The sequence below is a fragment of the Myripristis murdjan genome, chromosome 8 (assembly GCF_902150065.1).
Source record: "Myripristis murdjan chromosome 8, fMyrMur1.1, whole genome shotgun sequence".
Lineage (NCBI taxonomy): Eukaryota > Metazoa > Chordata > Actinopteri > Holocentriformes > Holocentridae > Myripristis > Myripristis murdjan.
In genome coordinates, this window is record NC_043987.1 from 31,185,427 (window position 1) to 31,204,708 (window position 19,282).

General features: G+C 41.0%; 2 protein-coding genes across 2 annotated transcripts; one reads left to right on the plus strand and one right to left on the minus strand.

The window, feature by feature from the left end:
* Positions 1-549: 549 nt before the first annotated feature.
* Positions 550-7,242, plus strand: LOC115363687 (serine/arginine repetitive matrix protein 1). Its single transcript, XM_030057964.1, has 7 exons — positions 550-591; positions 2,945-3,128; positions 3,398-3,500; positions 4,107-4,828; positions 4,933-5,132; positions 5,850-6,009; positions 6,867-7,242. Exons 2-7 carry the CDS (start codon positions 2,948-2,950, stop codon positions 7,016-7,018), a joined length of 1,518 nt encoding a protein of 505 aa, XP_029913824.1. The 5' UTR covers positions 550-591; positions 2,945-2,947; the 3' UTR covers positions 7,019-7,242.
* A 279-nt stretch (positions 7,243-7,521) lies between these two features.
* On the minus strand, positions 7,522-9,759 carry LOC115363688 (uncharacterized). The gene is made up of 4 exons (XM_030057965.1): positions 8,353-9,759; positions 8,176-8,247; positions 7,946-8,017; positions 7,522-7,787 (listed from the first exon to the last, which is right to left on the minus strand). The coding sequence occupies exons 1-4, from the start codon at positions 8,792-8,794 to the stop codon at positions 7,522-7,524; spliced, it is 852 nt and encodes a 283-aa protein (XP_029913825.1). The 5' UTR covers positions 8,795-9,759.
* Positions 9,760-19,282: the final 9,523 nt, after the last annotated feature.

Genomic DNA, 19,282 nt, shown 5'->3' on the forward strand with positions numbered 1-19,282 from the left:
ATGTGCATCCTTAAGTCTGGAAGCCAGGGTTAGCGGTCAAAGTTACATAGTGTTGCTACCCTGTATGTTGAAATTCTGTTTACCTGTAACAAATTGGTCTTGTCACCAGGGTACAAAAAGGAGTGAAGCTAACTCAGTTACTAATGTGCATATGATTAGGTGTAGACGTTTTAGAAGTCAACAAGCCGCTAAAAACAAAAACATAACTGGGGTTTCTATGTAGAATAATTATATGGCTTTTTGAACTAGTTAATTATGAAGTTACCTCAGTAATTTATATTTAGTTTACTTAAATTGCAGGGCTGTGCAGGCCAGAGTGTAAATGAAAAGTCTAAAGCCACATACATATCAATTTGGGGGTCCTTGACACAAAAATGTTTGAGAACCACTGATCTCATATAGCCTAATTTATTTCAATTTTAATTAATTTTTTTATTTTAAAAATAAAATATGGCAACTGTAAACAATCAGTATTTGTCTCAATATTTGTATACATTGTTATTGCTATTGTTTTTATTACAGTTAATCTTACATTTTCCTTCCTTGCAGGGCTGTGTTTGGGCTTGATACTTGAAGCAGAACTGCAGAAGTGTAAGTGATATGGAGGGGAATTGGGCCTACAATGAGCGGAGCAATATGAGAAGACGAGCACTGAAAAAAGTTAAAAAACTAATAGAATCATGTGAAAATGAGAAGGAAAATGCAAAATATGATGGAAATGTGGAGGAAGGCTTAAATATTGAAGCATCAGGTGGGTGTGAAGAGATGCATGCTGATAGTGATGGAGAGAGCGAGCATAGTCTAAATATGGAGGCAGAACCTAGGTTTGATGATTCTGATGAGATGGACATGGATCATACTGATGCATGCAGTGAGAGTATGACTGATTTAAGGACTTCTCTGGCAGACTGGGCCATTGAGTTTGGCATTTCGCTGATGGCTCTATCGGCCCTGCTGTCCATCCTGAAACCTCTCCATCCCTCTCTGCCCAAAGATGGAAGAACATTACTTAGAACAAGAACAAAATACAAAATTGAGACCTTAGCAGGTGGAATATTTCACTATTTTGGAGTTCTGAATGCATTTCATAGGATTCTGGATAGGGTGTGGTCTGTTCTCCCAGACAGACACATCTTTAGACTACAGCTGAATTTTGATGGTCTGCCACTTTTTAAGAGCACGGGTGCTCAGTTTTGGCCAATACTTGGAATATTGCAGGGGTACAGTAAGAAGCCAGTGATGATTGGTCTTTTTTGTGGGTATTCTAAACCAAATTCTTTGTCAGAGTATTTGCAGCATCTGGTAAATGAATTAAAAACACTGAGTACTGGTTTCGTTTTCAAGGGAAAGACATTCATTATGAATGTCACCTCTGTTGTGTGTGACACCCCAGCCCGTGCTTTTATCAGAGGTGTTAAATCACATACTGCATACCATGGATGTGACAAGTGCCACCAAACTGGTGTTCGAATAGGTAGCCGGATGACATTCCCTGAGGCCAGTGCAAGGCGTAGAACCGACAAGTGTTTTAGACAAGCCACTGATGAGGAACACCACCACGAACGCTCACCTTTCTCCGACCTTGATATTGACATGGTTGCCACCTTCCCTCATGATTACATGCACTTGGTGTGCTTAGGGGTAATGAGGCGTCTGCTTGATTTGTGGATGGGTCCTCCTGGTCCATTGTGTTGTCGTATGTCATCTAGTCAGGTTTCTTTGGTTTCAGAGAGACTACTTGCTATGAAGGATTACATTCCATCAGAGTTTGCCAGAAGGCCGCGTACACTGGCTGAGAGAAACAGATGGAAGGCAACAGAACTACGCCAATTTTTGTTGTATACTGGCCCTGTTGCACTGAAGGATGTTTTGAAGTCTCAAATCTATGACAATTTTATGCTTCTGTCTGTTGGTGTGTACATTTTGGTGAGCTCGGAATATTGTTTGAGCATGAATGACCTTGCAAACTCCTTGCTGGTTTCATTTGTTGAACACTTTGGCTGTGTTTATGGGCAAGAATTTTTAGTTTACAATATACATGGTCTTGTGCATCTGAGTCAGGATGTCAAAATGCATGGCAATTTGGATCTCATTTCAGCTTTTCCATTTGAAAATTTCTTAGGACAACTTAAAAAAATGGTTAGGGGGCCACGCAATGCGCTGACTCAAGTGATCCGCAGGTTGTCTGAAATGGATCATGTCAACTCTAGTCCTGATCTTTGTTCACAAAAGGCTAAAGCATATACGTTGGAGCATGAAGATGGTCCAGTGCCACAGTCGACCAGTGGAGAAGTACACCAATTTAAAGTGTTGTCCATGGATGGTATAATTGTCAAACCATCAAGGAGAGATTCCTGCATCAGAATTAGGAATAAGGTGGTTTTGGTTGAAAACTTTGTCATTGATGGAGGAATAGAATACATTGCAGGCAAAGAATACAGATGCAAGGAACCATTCTTTGTATATCCATTTGACTCCAGAGAGTTAGGAATATACAAAGTTTCTAACCTGTCCATGAATGTGAAGTACTTTCAGATGGAGGAAAGTGTACAAAAGTACATCAGGTTGCCATATCATAATGACTTTGTTGTTGTGCCCCTCATACATTCAAATGAATCACTCACCAGGGGTCACTGAATCAGTTGCCTCTGTGCAAACTGTAGTCCTGGGTTTCCCAAAGGTGGCATACCCATTTCCTGTTCTGGTTCAGTTTCCCATAGCTTCGATTGATTGGCAGCAGGTTTTAAACACATACAGTATGACACTTTCGTATGTGTTTCCAGTTCAAATCTGCTGCTGAGTCAAACAAAGTAAGTGGTCCTTGTTGTTCCTTTTGACATCAGATACATTTTTTTAGTCTCTTCTCATATTGCTCGTGAGTTCTTAACAGATAACAAACGAAAGTAACTTAAAAAAGGACTAAACGTCTTTTCATTATCCATAGGCAATGTATCACATTGTCATTTTTGAGAAAACTAATGAGGTGGAAGTGGTACCATCAAAGTGGGTCAATGGAGAGGAATGTATGTGGCCACCACACAAAGTAGATGTCGTCAAGGCCACAAAAAGTCAACAACAACCTGGAGCAGGCTGGAAACCATACAGAGTCCGAGTTATATTCACATCAAGTAAGTCCAATTGTGTGGATTCTGTTACATGTTGAGACTAATATCTTTGCTAAATGTGTATATAGGCATAAGTTGTCGCACACCAATCAGAAAACAGAATTTCTGTGGAAAGACAAACTATCAGTCACATTATTGAAATTTAACCAGTTGTATTTGAGCTTTTAAATGTGAATAACAAAAGAATGAACCAACTAATGACTAACTAACCAACACACCAGTTATTTGTGACAGACAATCCATGGTAAGTTCTTGTTATTATTTTTTTGTAGATGATTACAATGAGGCAAGGCTAAAGCTACCAAAAGCTGTTGAACACACTGACCTTGGGACAGATGGGGAGGATTCTCCAGTTAAACCCAAAAGGCGAAGAATGTAAGTTATTATGTTTTATTTCTACATGTCTATATCTATATGCATTTTCAATTTTAATAACATCAACTACTTAATTAGACCAAAGAACATCCTCTTCCCTGGCGATGATGAAGATGAAGATGAGGCCAAAGATGTCTTGCCAAAAGCTAAGCCAAGGAAGAAGTAAGTAAGAAATTTCAATCGCTGCTCATTTGAGTTTGATCCTCTACTATTGGTATGTAAAATGTTGTTAATATATTTGGTTTGCTATGTCACTGCAGGCCAGCTGAACTGCCTAGTGCACCAAAGATTCTTCCTCCATTTGGTCCTGATCCCCAAGGGAATGATTCTGGTGGGGAAGCTGTCTTACCAAAAGAACAACCACGGTAAACTCCAGCTACAGTTAATTTGAGTTTGATTAGCTATTATTTTAATCTGAAAATTTTCTGGATTGCTTTGCTCTGTCTCCTTGCGTAATAGATGGACTGTCTAATGCACCAGTAATCTTTATCTTTATTTATTCCTAATTTCTGAAGAACATATTCCATTCAGAAAACCACCAACCAAGGAAGGGCATCCTTGCAATCCAAAGCCAAAAAAATCTAATGTTAATCATGCTGATTGCAGAGTCCACCATATGCCTGAACTGGATCAGAGAAGCCGAGCATCCCCTAGCCCGCACAAGAGAAGCTGTGCGTCCCCTAGCCCGCACAAGAGAAGCCGTGCGTCCCCGAGCCCGTACCAGAGAAGCTGTGCGTCCCCTAGCCCGCACAAGAGAAGCCGTGCGTCCCCGAGCCCGTACCAGAGAAGCCGTGCGTCCCCGAGCCCGTACCAGAGAAGCCGTGCGTCCCCGAGCCTGTACCAGAGAAGCCGTGCGTTTTCGAGCCCGCACCAGAGAAGCCGTGTGTTCTCGAGCCCGCACCAGAGAAGCCGTGCGTCCCCGAGCCCTCACCAGAGAAGCCGTGCGTCCCCGAGCCTGTACCAGAGAAGCCGTGCGTCCCCGAGCCCTCACCAGAGAAGCCGTGCGTCCCCGAGCCCTCACCAGAGAAGCCGTGCATCCTCTAGCCCTGACCAGAGAAGCTGTGCATCCTCTAGCCTGCACCAGAGAAGCCGTGCATCCTCTAGCCCTTACCAGAGAAGCTGTGCGTCCCCGAGCCATCACCAGAGAAGCCGTGCGTCCTCTAACCTGCACCAGAGAAGCCGTGCGTCTCCTAGCCCTGACCAGAGAAGCTGTGCATCCTCTAGCCTGCATCAGAGAAGCGTTTCATCACCTGACCTGCACCAGACAAAGACTGTTTCTTCTGAGACACATGAAATGATAAGGAGACCAAAAACCAGTCTTCATACATGTGAGTATTTTATTGTATTTATAGCTAACTGTGATCTGCTGTCTACTGCACACATTTTTATAGGATCAGTTGTACTTAACCACAAAACCTTTTCTTCTTCCTAGCACTCCTGCAAAATATTCTCACAAATCAAGAGATGATGATGGACCAAATGAAAATCATCTTCACAATTGTCCAGGGATTGAAATCTGTAACTGAAGAAGAGATAGGTGTTGAAACAAATCTGCTGCCAGTAGCTGATCGCCAGTCTCTTGAAAACCTGGAGGAGCGGCTAAGAAATAGCCCTGACCTCAAAAACCAACTGGTAAGAATATCAGTTCTTCCTGAGGAAAAAAGAGTTGTCTAATGCTAACCCTGATCGTAATTAAATAGGCTTTAAATAATCTTGCTGGGACATACAGTATAGAATCGAGAAGCTGTTTATTCTATGGTAAAAGAAAAATTTGGCATTTATATTTAAACAGATAATCTAATAATCTAACAGCAGGTTTGACAGGTGCCACAAATACTATGAAAGTAGTTGGGTTATTCCATATAAAATCAGCCAATTCAGAAACCCCCCCCCGACCCCCTCAGCATCAGCTGTTTTTTTTTCCTCCAGTATCCTTTGCATATTCAGTGGACCCATGCAGAATCTGACATTCATACTTAAATTTGGTGCTATGTTATTCACTTTGTTTTTTCTAGCATTTGGAGGGAAAAAAATCAGCTGATGCTGAGGGGGTCAGGTGGGAGGCACTTGTTGAATTTCCATGGAATGACCCAGTTGAGACCATAGGAACTGTATAGCCAAGTGAAGTCAGACTTGATACATGAATATTACGCTGACTTTACTTTGCAGATCCTTTATTTTACTTTACAAATTATCTCCTGGTTTCCTGCTGTGCTTTCATTGCATAGGTCATACACTGCTTAAACTATCAGACCAGTTAAGATTTTGTGCTGATAATTTCAAACATGTTTGAAAGTGTTAGGGAGTCTTGGACTGCTTATCAACTAACAAAGAAATATCAATTCACAGAGAAACATGCTGGCCCTTAAAGGTGGGGGGGGCGTTAAAGAGTGTGTAAAGAGAGTCATGGGTGCAACATTAACACACTCTCTGGCGACGAAGATCAACATGCGAGGAATAAATGGGAAGATTGGCTTCCAGCACCTGCACATTAAAGATGTTGTGATTGGTAAGTTTGTCTTGAGACTCACGGTCTCCCTCTCAGACTCACTTTCACTATGTGTTCAGTATGACTGTGTTTAATACAGCTTGCTCCTTACATACATAGAAAACTTATGTCCATTTATTGTGAATAGCAGTTGATATATTCACAGAAATATTGACCAAGGTCTTCATTTTAGATAAAGCGGCATATCATTGTTATCAGACAGGAGCCTTGTGTCTCCATATTTCAACTTTTATGTTTTTCGTAAATTAATGCACAGTCGAAAATGAAAATTCTTGAACCTTACCACAAATTTCTTGCTTACAAATTACAAATTACAATTAGTAGTGAAAATAGTTGTGAGCTTGTAGATCTGTTATTTGTGCTAATTTTTTTGAAGAATTTTGAAAGTGAAAGTGGTTAAGTCTGTCTGGGTTTTATAAATATTTAACCAATGAAAAGTATTAACAAGAGCTTGTGACTAAATAATAACTACACTGGATCAATCGGAACACAGATTCTTTTTTCCATTTCCTGAAAAGTAACAGTTTTGGACATACAAGGTTTCCACCTGACAGTGATGATATCTTACACAGAGCATGATACTACTCTGGAAAGTACCTGTCTCTGCACAATACTGTCCTGAGGCAACAAAGAGAAAACTATCTTTTTCCAATGTACAGCAAAGTGTAAAAGGAAATACTACAATATTAATCTTTAAAAACTAGTAGTAGAGGGTTATGCAAGTTGTTAAAAAGATTGTTGATCAAGAGCTTCTTGGCATTAAAGGACCAGTTATGAAAAGTGTCTCACTTACGCACTGCACTGTAGTGATGTTATTAATTCATTTGTGTGTGTGTGCGTGTGTGTGTGTGTTTTAGCGGCTGTTCGACGTAATCGTCTGACTTCTGATGCCACGGACCAAGAAATCGAGTCCAGGATTACAAAATGGCTTCAAAATGCACCTGATAGGAATGGCGGAAGGAGCGAACGAATGAGAAGAAAAGAGAATGAGAGAAACTCTAATGTGTGATGCATTTTTGACTCTTGAAAGTCTATGCCAAGTTGTTTACAGATGCTGCTGCTGTTTAAAAAAAATGTGAAGAAAGGTCAATGACATTGTTGCAATGCATGATGCATTTTTGACTCTTGAAAGTCTATACTGAGTTTTAGTGATGTTTACAGATGTTTAATGCTGCTTTTTGAACTGTGAAGAAAGGACAGTGACAATGTTCTAATGCATAATAATGCATTTTTGACTCTTGCACTATGTTCCAGTCATGTTTCAGTGTTTACAGTTTAATGGTGTGTTTGGTTGATTTATTGTCTTTAATTTAATACAATTTTTGTGAATTTGTACATGGAGTGATAGGCAGTCAGTGTGTTGAATGTTGAATGTTGAATGTTCGAATTCTCATTTAATTTTATCAAAATAAATACAAGTCATTTGTATAATTGTACCATCATTGTTGAGTCATTTTTAATCTGGGCCAAATAGGGCATGTGTGGTTATTACATGGCTTGATTAAGGTATACTTAAGGCTGACATCTGGTGCCAGTGCAGAAACTGTTCGGGGCCAGAACAGGACCAGCAGTGTGTCTGCAGCTGGCTTTGTGCTGGCCCATGTATGGGCCAGCTCTGGCAAATGAGATCCGGGCCACCAAAGGGCCGTCATTCTTTGCGGTATGTCGGCCGAGTGTAAGTGCGTTATGTGGGCCAGAATTGGGCCAGACCAATTTTGCTATGTGGGTGAGCTTTGCTCTTCTACAGGCTGCTGTTTGTCGAGTCACTGAAGCCCCTCCTGGAAAACATTCATAGAAAATGAACTCATAAACAGGGCAAAAATGAGCCTCTGCATGTTTTGTAATGTGTATAAATGTCCAGAGTTACTGTGTACAGATGCTCTAACCAAACACAGCTAGAACAATAATTTAACATACATTCTTACCATGTTCTTACCTCCCAAGCCTCGCTTCCGTCCAAGCTGCTGCTTTGAAGTGCCTTTCTCTTCTCGAGTCACAGATTCCTCTCCTGGAAAACATTCATAGGAAACAAAGTTATGTACACGGCATGACTGGCCATCTATACAGTCTGACTGTATGGTGTCCATAGATTGAGGATGTTAGCATTAATACAAAAAAGGGAAATGTTATTGTGATTGAGCACACCAATCAAAAGCATAGACATACCTGCTGGAGCAGCTGGATGATCTTCATTTTCAGATGACTCCCCTGAGCTTTCTTCCATAACTTCAGATTGGTCTTCAAGATGGCAAACAAAGGCAAATTGTATCAAACGAAATATGTGTAAATTAAAATCATACAGGCACACAGTCAACTTTGCCCTTACAATTAATAGTTTCTTACCATTGGGGCTGATCGAGATTTGGTCCAGAATTTTCCCCTTGAATTCTGCCAGTCTGCCCTGTTCACAGGCCATCAATACCTTACTGATTTTTGCTAACTGCAAAGTCCCTTCGAGGAGGCGATAGAACTTCCTGTGAACCCTTATGTCGTGACCCAGAAAGTCCACCAAAAGATCTTGTTCGGTGTCATTTAGATTCAGTACTCTTGACAGAGTGGCCACTTGTTTTCTTAGTTTTGTGGATGACAGAGCTTCAGGTTTTTTGGCCCCACAGTTTTTAGCCAACTCACGGATGCAGTTAGACCCCCTAAGCCTCGTGTCAAAACCTGGTCTTGCGAATAAGTAGATGCTTTCACCTACTCCACATGAGCTTCTCTCCTCCACAAGTAGCTCCAGAGATTGCACCATTGTTGGAGTAAGGATGATTAGGCACCTTCCTGCCATGCTTCCCTCGAATTTCCACACCTTCGAAATGCTGGCAGAGCCTTTTCTCCAATGCTGTCAACGCTTCACCAATATCTTCATTAAATGGGGAGTTGTCCCTGGTGATAAATGATTCCAAACACATCTTTGAGACCTCGCCTTCTCGCCTTCAGTTGAAAAGGATTATCTGTGCCATTATTACTTTAGCAAGATTGCTCCAATTCCTTGAGATTTTGTCATCCAACAACTGCCCATAATATTGTTTCTGTTTGTCAGTCATGTACATGTGCACATCCTCTGCAAAACGGAATGAGCTTGGATTTGTTCCATTTCTTCTCAAGTGTATGCAGCAGAACAGATCATCTCATTCCAGATAAGACTGTACATGCATCTAAACTCTATGACATCCTGCTTCTTTTCATCATTCTGAGATGATAGAGCTTCTGCCTCCATGATGTCTGCAACTCTCTGGATGCTTTGCCCTAGCCTTGTGGCTAAGGAGGGTTTCTCAATCTTGTTCCTCTTTTCATCAAAGCCAGCTACTTCTTTGACTTCTTTGGCTCGGATCACATGGTGAAAGTGTTGTGGATTAATATAATCCTCCATCATTTTCAGAGGGGTCACCGTCCTTCCTAGGATCAAGAGTCTCCCCAGTCCTCGCATAATTTGACGAACATTGTCATGCTGAGAGGCAGTTTCACGTTGCCGGTTGTACATCTTCTCTCCAACCTTCATGATGTATTTGTCTTCTTTTACTGCATGGGCAATTTCGTCTTGAGTCATGCCATTCACGAGGGCCCATACCTTCATGTTCACGTCTGTAGATGCAGGTTGAGCAGCAGCACAGAGTGCCTGTATTCTTGTTTTTCCAGGTAATGTTCTGCGAACACTTTGAGCAGGTGAGCACCGTTTTGCATGCTTCCACATATACTTGCGTTTTAAGTACCCAAAGCATGCAAAACAATGCTGATAGTCCTTTGGACCGCTCCTGCTTCTTTTCATCGTTCTGAGATGACAGAGCTTCTGCTTCCATGATGTCTGCAACACTCTGGATGCTTTGCCCTAACTTTGTGGCTAGGGAGGGTTTCTCAATCTCGTTCCTCTTTTCATCAAAGCCAGCTACTTCTTTGACAGCTCGGATCACATGGTGAAAGTGTTGTGGATTAATGTAATCCTCCATCGTTTTCAGGTACCTTGTTATTTACAAGGTACCAGTGTCCCTCCTCCTTTTGTGAGTGTGTCAGTGTTGTGTGCCCGATTTCCTTGCCTGCGAAGGAGAGCCAGCTGATTTCTCCTTTATTTAGACATCTTTGCATACATCACTGCACTAGCAACTTCCATTTTATCCCCATGTTTATGTTGCAAGTGGCATGCAATTTTTGATTGCGGTTCCTTGCAGTAAATACACTAGTTTCTCTTCTGGTGGTATTTTTTGGACCCATCTACTTTTGGAACATCAGCTACAACCAGAGAATCACTCTTCTCAACTGACTGTGCATTATCAGTAGATTTTTTACATCTTGTGTAAGTCTTCCTATTTTTCTTTCTTTTGATTGATGCAGAGTCATCTGGCTCACCTTCTACTTGAGATATTGTGCCTCTGTCACTCTTTTGTATCTTGTCTTTGTTTTGAGTTTGATTCGCCTGAATCCTCTTCTTCACTTGAACTTGAGCATCTCCTGTCACTTCTGTTGTGTTGTTTCTTTATTTTGAGTCTTGAGTCATCTGAATCCTCTTCTCTGGAATGCACACTTGCTTCCCTGCCTCGCCTCTTTATCTTGTCTCCTGATAACCCACTGGAGTCATTTTTTTTTATTCTAATGAAGTCTTTGGCCTTTGCTTGTGGAGTTTGAATCCTAACCCTTTCACACAGTGTTGCTTCTGACTACTTTGTTGTGATGATTCATCTGAACTGGCCTCTGATGATGCTGGGACATACTCATCTTCACTGCTGGGTTGTATTATTTATGCATTCTTGCCATTTATGAACTTTTTCCCGGATACCTCTATAGAAGCAATTTCTTTGTCTTGACAAATTAAAAGGAAATGTTATGAATTTGATCGAACAGTTTTGCCATCATCTCCTGGTGTATTAAGTCCTCTAACTTGACAAAGGGAGCCAATGAAAAAAGTAAACTGTTAATATTACTGGGAACATGAGTACAGAGCCACCCATTGTCTGAAATGTAATTATGTATAGGAAATTATATACAATCCATTAATGTAATCAGAATTTATGTAATATTTTGTGGTCTTAAATTTACTTTTTATTAATATATAAATAATATATACATAATACACAAATAGATTTTTTTTCTAAGGCAGTTACAAAACAGATATTTCATTTTAAGGTCTGAGTCATACCTGCAGTTACATAACTGGGTCAAAGGGGGCACACTTTTAAATTTTACACACACTTGTTATTACATATGTTGGCCAAAGGGGGTGCGCTTCTTAAAACCGATACACACACACACTTTTGAAAATACCTTCTTCTGGGGTCCACACCGTTTTTTCTAGATTTCTGCACCACACATGTTAAAAAAACATTCTCTATCAGTTGCAATGGTCCTTCTTATTGGGACCATGATTTTGGTCCTAACTTGTCCAGCGGCCCTAATATGCAAGGTACTTTTATGGGGTGATGTCCCAAGAAGGGTAGTAATACAAGAAAACACACACACACACACACACGCACACACACACTGTTCCCTGGCTCCAGCCTTTACTGTTTCTGTGGTGCTAAGAGTCTTTGGAGGGATGACACACACACACGCACGCATGCACACACACACACACACACACACACATCAAGATTCGTTCACTGTCATGCATGCTCACACAGACACACTAAGGTATACCATACCCGTACACACAACCTACCTGGACACACACACACACACACACACACACACACTGTTCCCTGGCTCCTGCCTTCACTGTTTGAGTCTTTGGAGGGATGACACACACACACACACACACACACACGCAGAGTGGTGGATTATGCAGCAGGATGCCTGCAGTGTCTGGGATGTGAGAGGAAAGCAGGTCAGGCGATGGAGACCTCGCTCCTCGTCTTCCCCCGTTTCCGTCCGTTTGTTTTTAACTTCATTTACGCCTCGTTCTGGTCGTGAACGTCGAGTGCCGCTGATTTTGTCAAAGCACACAAACAAAACAACAGTTTATGCATTCACACAGATTTCGAAGGTAATCGTCCTAAAATGAGATTTTTACCGTTTGGAAGCAGCGACGGCAACACCTGCTCTCCCGGAGCGACTGATGACAGAAAATGAATAAAAATGATGGTGTTTTGGAGAGGATGCTGACAACTTTAGTTACTTTTTTTTTTTTTTTTTTTTTTTTGGACAAAATGAAAACACTCCTGCATTTCCTCCAGTCGAGAGAAAATGAAAACTTCCATTTCATGTGGCTGTTGTTCGAAATAAATTTACAACATCTTCATACACTCCCAACTCAAATATGGTTCATATGGTGGGTATGTTCAACCAGTGAACCCTAACCCTACAAACACTCTCAGTCTTAACAAGGCATCCAGTCACATATTCAGAGCTGAAATTTTGTTAAAAGTTAAGGTACAAGAATCTGCCAGTGGGATGAGATAATCCCACTTGTTTCCAGTGCAGTTTCAGGATTGTTTTCTGGGAACGAGTGTAAATGTGTTGAAATGAGGCAGAATAAAGCAGATCAGCCTCTAAGATCAAGAAAATGATTTCTGATTCAAGAAAAATCCGATCTAATCAACTTGTTGCCATTTTTCTTGATCCTAGAGACCAATCTGCCTCATTCTGCCTCGTTTCAACACAAAAATACTTTATGTTCCCAGAAAAATTCCTGAAACAAGTGAAGCTGCATTGGGAAGAGGTGAAATCTGGCCTTACAAACAGGACTAATCCCTCAGCAACCGTCTGAAGATGTCTCCTGACTTTGTTTTATTTTCATGTCAGCAATTAGACATTACACGTTTCTAATGTTGGATATCGTGTTTCGGAGTAAAATTCTCCAAAATAAGCTTTTCTCTAAGAGGTCTGTCATCACAGAAGCCAGTTTGTTCTGCCGCAGCACTGTTCAAATGTGGTATTTTGGTCCAAGACGAAAATAAAAAGCAGCATGAACCTTGCAAATCTCCCTCTCTCTGAGCCGCGCGGCTTATCGCTGCCTCCCAACTTGTGTGCAGCCGAGTTGTTTTAGCCCGGAAACTATCTGGAGGATGTTGGCAGTGACGACCGGAGAGACGAGCCGCTGAAACGCCGCAGAACACATCCGTCTGCAAGTGACTCAATCTGCTTCTCAGATAACGATTCTGCAATTATTCTTAGAGATAAGGTGAACTTTTAACTTTCTGAATCTTCAAGAAAGTTCTTAACTCAAATGAAACTTTATCCAAGAGTCGTCATTATCTCAGCCCTCGGCAGATTTCTGCGTGTTTTGAAACACAGCAGGGGAGCCGCTTTGGTGCCATTTCCATGGGCGACGTTTGTAATTCCAGAGGATTATTTATGCAGAGTGAGGAATCTCTGTCATTTCCTCAAATTCTGGATGTAAAACGCCATCATCTGTACCTCCACTTGTGTGCAAAGAAAATACAAAATACAAAACAAAAAAAAGATACTTGGTGCCATCTGGTGCGTTCTGTCCATCCGGATAGTTCCTGGGTGTGATGCGGCGAGGTGTCTATCCACCCCAGGTGTGTAATCCTTTGGGCTGGATGGATACAGTTAAGGAATTCTGCAGGAAATAGATCCAATAAAAAAATCTCCACCCCCGAGTGCTGTGGATTATGCTGGAGCTGTGACTTTGTTTTTGGAAAGAGATGTAGTTATTGAGCTTTTTCACATATAATTATTTGACAAGTTGAATTCCACAAAACAAAACAATCCCTGTCCAGCCACTTGCTTTTGGAATAATGGGAGGACTGGGATGGACTGCACTACAGGGAAGAGGGATGTGGATATCTATCTCTAGATGGAGGGCCTGGCTTGAAATCTCCGTTCTAGTTCATCCAAAAGGTGTTTGATGGGGTTGAGGTTCAGGCTGTGACCCGTTCAAAATGTCTCAGTGAGCTGAAGCGTTCAGATTTCCCTTCAATGGAACTGAGGAGCCGAGGCCGAGCCCAGAAACACCAGCCCACAGCGTTATCCCTCCTCCAGCAAACTGCACAGTCGGCACAATGCGCTCAGGCAGGGAACATTCTCCTGGCGTTCACCAAAGGTGCTGCCCCCTGGTGGCTGAGTCGCTGTGATTCCTAAACGCTTCCACTTTCCAATAATCCCACTTCCAGCTGATGGTGGAATATCTAGGAGGGAAGAAACTTGAGCAGCTGACTTGTTGCAGCGGTGGCTTCCTGTTCCATCACTATTCCAGCAGCACCTGGAACTCAGTGAGCTCTTTAGAACCAGACGCTCTGTCACTGATGTTGGGAAAGGCAGACTGCATGGCTGCTGCTGGAGGTTACACAACTGTGGGGACGGGACTGAATCAAACACCTGAACTCAGTGATTAAAGGGTGTGGCCCAGTGATTTTGTCCATACAGTGTATGTAGGGATGGAGAGGGTTGGATCAAAGTCAAAGTCAAAGTCAGCTTTATTGTCAATTCTACAGTATGTACAGGACATACAGAGGATCGAAACTGCATTTCTCTGAGACCCTCAGTGCAGACAATAAACATTTAAGAAATAAATAAACATTATCTACAAAAAAAGAAAAAATATATAGTTATATAAATAGGGGCATGTAAAAAAACTAAACTACAAAGAAAGTTATACATTAAAAAAGTAGAAAGGCCCAGCAGCAGAAACAGAAATTCAAAAATAAAAATGAAAAATAAATAAATAAACAAAGAGAAGAACTTTGAAATGAATGTGGTATTTAACTTGGAGTCACTGCAGTTGCTGAAGGGCAGGACCGCTTGTGGCTGAGAACTCTTGCAGCTGAATTCTGGACATACTGCGGTCTATTTAACGCCCGAGTGGATACACCAAGGAGAAGGGCATTACAGAAATCTAGACAGGATGTAATAGAGGCATAAATGAGAGTCTCTGCAACTGAGTGGGGAAGAGAGGGGTGTAGTAAAGAGATGGTCTTCTTCAGATGGAAGAAGTTTCAGTTTGGTGATGTTTTTTGATACATGTGTCAAATCAGAGGGTCTAGAGCTACACCAAGATTTTTTTTTTAAAGAGGAATGAAACCAAGCATGGCCAGACTTAAATGGAAGATTTTGCAAAGTGTAGCTGGAAAGAAAATGATGATAGCCTAAGATTTATCCTGGTTAAGTCTTAGGTAGTTGCAGGTCACCCAAGCATTAATATAATTAGAGCAGTCCATCAGGTTGGATGGTGGTTGAGGGGCTGAGGGCTGGGTGTGTATGTCTACATGTTTGTGATGAACAAAGCGGTGAAAATTGAAGTCATGTTAACAAATTATTTGTCCAAGTGGGAGAATATAAATGATGAAAAGTCGTGGTCCAAGAACAGAACCTTGAGGAACACCACGGGAACTGTGGGAGATCTAAAGCTGCTAATGGAAAGTAGCGTAGGACATCAAACAGTGCATAGCGTAGTGGCATGAGGAGTGGACTGGTCCTGTTATATCAGGATAAAATAAGGATAAAAATATGATTACTATATGACTTGAATTTATACAGTAGTCATTAGTGTGCCACATTAATATCTTTAAAAGAAAAAAAAATGAATATAAACTGATTTTTCTTCATATTGGTGGTGGTTTGCTTCGTGATAATCAACATCTGGAGCTTGTCGTTTCCTCAGAACTTCTTTCTAGATGCGTTCATACGGGAAAAAATAGCATCATCTCACAAGACTTTTAAACTCTGAAGAGGTTCTTAATCATTCCTCCTTCATGTGCGTCTCCATGGTGTTGATGCTACCGACGTTAGCGCCTCTTCACGCCCATTCCAGCTTAACACCTCTCAGGTTTGAAGATAAACACTGACTTTGATGAAAGACAGCGGGACGTTTGCCCTTTACAGACATCACAGACATGGTAAAATCATCAGGAAATAAAATTACAGATGGCACTTGCAATTATTGATTGGATGACCTCCCCTAATCTATTTTCAATATGGCTGCAGACCTAAAGACTCCGCTCTAGATCATAATCATATTAAGGCACAAAACGCTGCTTACCTCACCATGAATGTGACATTTTGGGTCCAACAACAAACCAAACAACGTGATTCAGAGCGTCGCGGCGCACCGTGTTCTGTAAGTGGCATTTAAACAGCAGGTGGATTCTGCCTTCAAGTTGCTTCAAGTGTCTCTTTTAACTTCTTTCTCTGTTTTTAACTTTTTTTTCCCTCTTCAGTCATACAGATTGTTTTTGTGGCCTTTCAGTTAATTGGACAGTTTACCGTGGAGAGTGACAGGAAGATTGAAAAGAGAAAGAGCGTGATTTTAGTTTTTGATGTTCCTGAACAGAACATCTGACAACACGGGAAAAAAGCCACCGACGTCGACATCCACCCACTCTCTCTCTCTCTCTCTCTCTCTCTCTCTCTCTCTCTCTCTCTCTCTCTCTCTCTCTCTCTCTCTCTGGCTTTATTTCACACACAAAAGAACTGAGTACAACAGCACAGCTCCATCAGCCTGCATGTTTTTGGGACAAGGACTTGTTGGTCAGTTTATCTGCTAAGGGATGACAACAAAGAAATTAAAATGTACATTACCTCGTGTCCCTGGTGCTGAGTGACTTCATGCCAACACTGCAGCGTACGCCGCGTTGTTTCACTGCTCTCTCTGTTTTCTTCAATGATCCGTCGCCAGCAGGTTCATGCAGATTTGCCTTTTAAACACGACCGTCGTGTTAGTGGCTGCTGCGATTGCACAGGGTCAGAAAAATTTCTGGTCAATTTCCGGAATCTTTCCATGGGAAGTGACGCTGGGGAATTTTGGAAATATGTCAAGTTGGGAGCTTTCCATGGAACTTAACAGGAATAAACTGGAAATTTGAGGAAATTTATACCAACTGTATCATATTTAAACATGAATATAATTTTACAATATATATAATATAATATAACATTTTATTTTGTCATAAGCAGACATGCATGCAAACTAATAAGAATTTTAAAAAATAATAATAATAATAATTTTTAAAATTTTTGATTTATTTGTGAATAGCGCCTATAAACCAGCAATCTGCAAACTTCCAGGTTATTCCTGTTAATTCCTGTGGAAAGTCTCCAACTTGGAACCCAAGCAGCTGCGGTCAGGTGAGCTGCTAAAGCAAATCTGGGAGAACTTGCATCCGAGAGACTGGAGTGCCGACTTGTCAGCTCTCCTTGGCGTCTTGAGCGGTCAACAACCAGCAGCTCTGGGGATCATAGAGAACCAAGAAACACAAAAGAACAGTCTGAAAACTCTGCTTTTACTGTTTTCTTGCATGGCTATTTACGAAAAGAATATATATTTGCTTTGAAATGAACAGAAAGAGGAAAAACCACAAAAGACAGCGATGCCACCTAACCCACAGCTTGGGTGTTCAAAACTCATTGCATTACCTCCGTCTGCTGGATTTGAGCTTCAATTTCTACCTGATAAAATAAAAGTAATTCCCTCCCACCCATTCGCCGCTCTGTTAGAGCTTCCTTGTTTTGTTTGTTCTTTACTTTTCAGGCTTGTGAGAGACTAAAAGCCGCTCCGAGCAGCTGCTGCACATCTTCTCAGAAACTCCCACAGCACTCAGAAATCTCCTTGCTGCATCTACAATTATGTCATTTCTCTCTGATTTCCTTTCTACCCAATCAGTGCAGTTAATCACCGCTGCCAAAAAGGCCAGACACTTCACCTGATCTTTCTAGAAGTTAATTTGTCCTCCTTAACTTCTTGCCTCCTGTCGTACATCTCTTCTGCTTCCTCGGTTCTCCTCATCGATCCTGATTCCTGCTGATTCCCTCTCTCACAGCTTCCTTGTGCAAACCAGTTTCCAGCTTGTGCACCGTAAAGGTTTGGGAACATGCTCTCCTACTGCGACGGACACTTCACTGCCAAAACATCTCCATCTTAACAAGCTCTTCAGTCTCAATGTCAGTCGTCAAATCTTTTTTTTTTTTTCTTAAAATAAAGTAAAAAATCCACCACTGGGATGAAATAATCCCATTTGTTTCCAGTGCAAATCTGTTGAAACAAGGCAGAATAAGGCAGATCAGCCCACCAAGATCAAGAAAATGACTTGTGATTTTTAAAAAATCTGGAAACAAGTTGATTAATGTCAGCAAAAAATCAAACAAAGAAAATCCGAATCCAAATTCAGCAAGGAACAAATAATTAATCACCCTTCTAAACAAGTTTGGCTTTAATTAACACATGCAGTTTCTTAATTAATACATGTCATTTCTTAACAATCTGAGTTTATTTGCAAAGGACACCACTACATTAGCTTCTTTGACTCCCTGTTTGAATCAGCCTCTCCACTCCCAAGATGAATGCACATAGACCAGAAGAGTAGACAGCAACAGTGCACAGAAAAATGTGAGTAATATTTCTTTTGATTTGCAGAATACATTGTCATTAGAGTGGGTTCCTAAACCTATGTAGTCTTAATAAGCAGGAATTTCAATCAGTTTATATTTGTTTGTGGTTAAAATAATAATAATAATAATTTACTTCCGGTTTAAGCCATGCCCACTTTTCCCCAAATCTGAATCCGAATTATTTTGCCCCAAAATAAATATAAATACAAATTGTGGTGCCTCAACACAGGCCTACTCTCAACTTTACTTTTGTTGTCCCGTTTATTTAAGTGTGAAAGGGGACACATCCCAGGTCATCATGTCAAGAATGACAAAATAGTCACATTTCCCCTGTTTACTGGCTCACATCACATTAGAGAAACTGCTTACGCGTTTCGGTACACAGCCTTCAACAGAGAACGTGGACAGCTGGGATTGGATTGAATTATTTAGGAGCTCATCACTTTTAATGCCATGGGTCTAGATCAGGAATCAATCACAAGCTGGAAGGAGAAGGAGAGCGGAGGAAAGAAGGGAAAATAAACTTGGTTACAAGGTTAAACGTTACAAGGAAGCAAATGTAACAATCAACCTGAATCCAATATTTAGTAAATAAAAACACCACAAAAACTAAATAAATAAAAAAATAAAAAATGAATCAACTTTTCACCTGAAAGCGAGGAAGCGGGTGCAGCGTCCTCACAGAATGAACTGGACAAAATAAACGTGTGTGAAACTGTAAAGACATATATATATATATATATATATATATATATATTATATAGACAGTCTAGGGACTTATAACAAATAGTATATTTGTCAAAACTTTGGTGATGAACACCACGCTTGGCAAAATCTTCCATGTTGGTGCCGTTGTGTGGCAAAGTGGCAGAAATGGTACAGAAGCAGCAAATCCTGAGTTTCCAAATAAATGTAAATCTGAATTTGGAGAGTATTTATCCACGAGGGAAGCAGATATTTACAGTTATAATGATGATATGGCACGTAGGAGTGTGCTCCA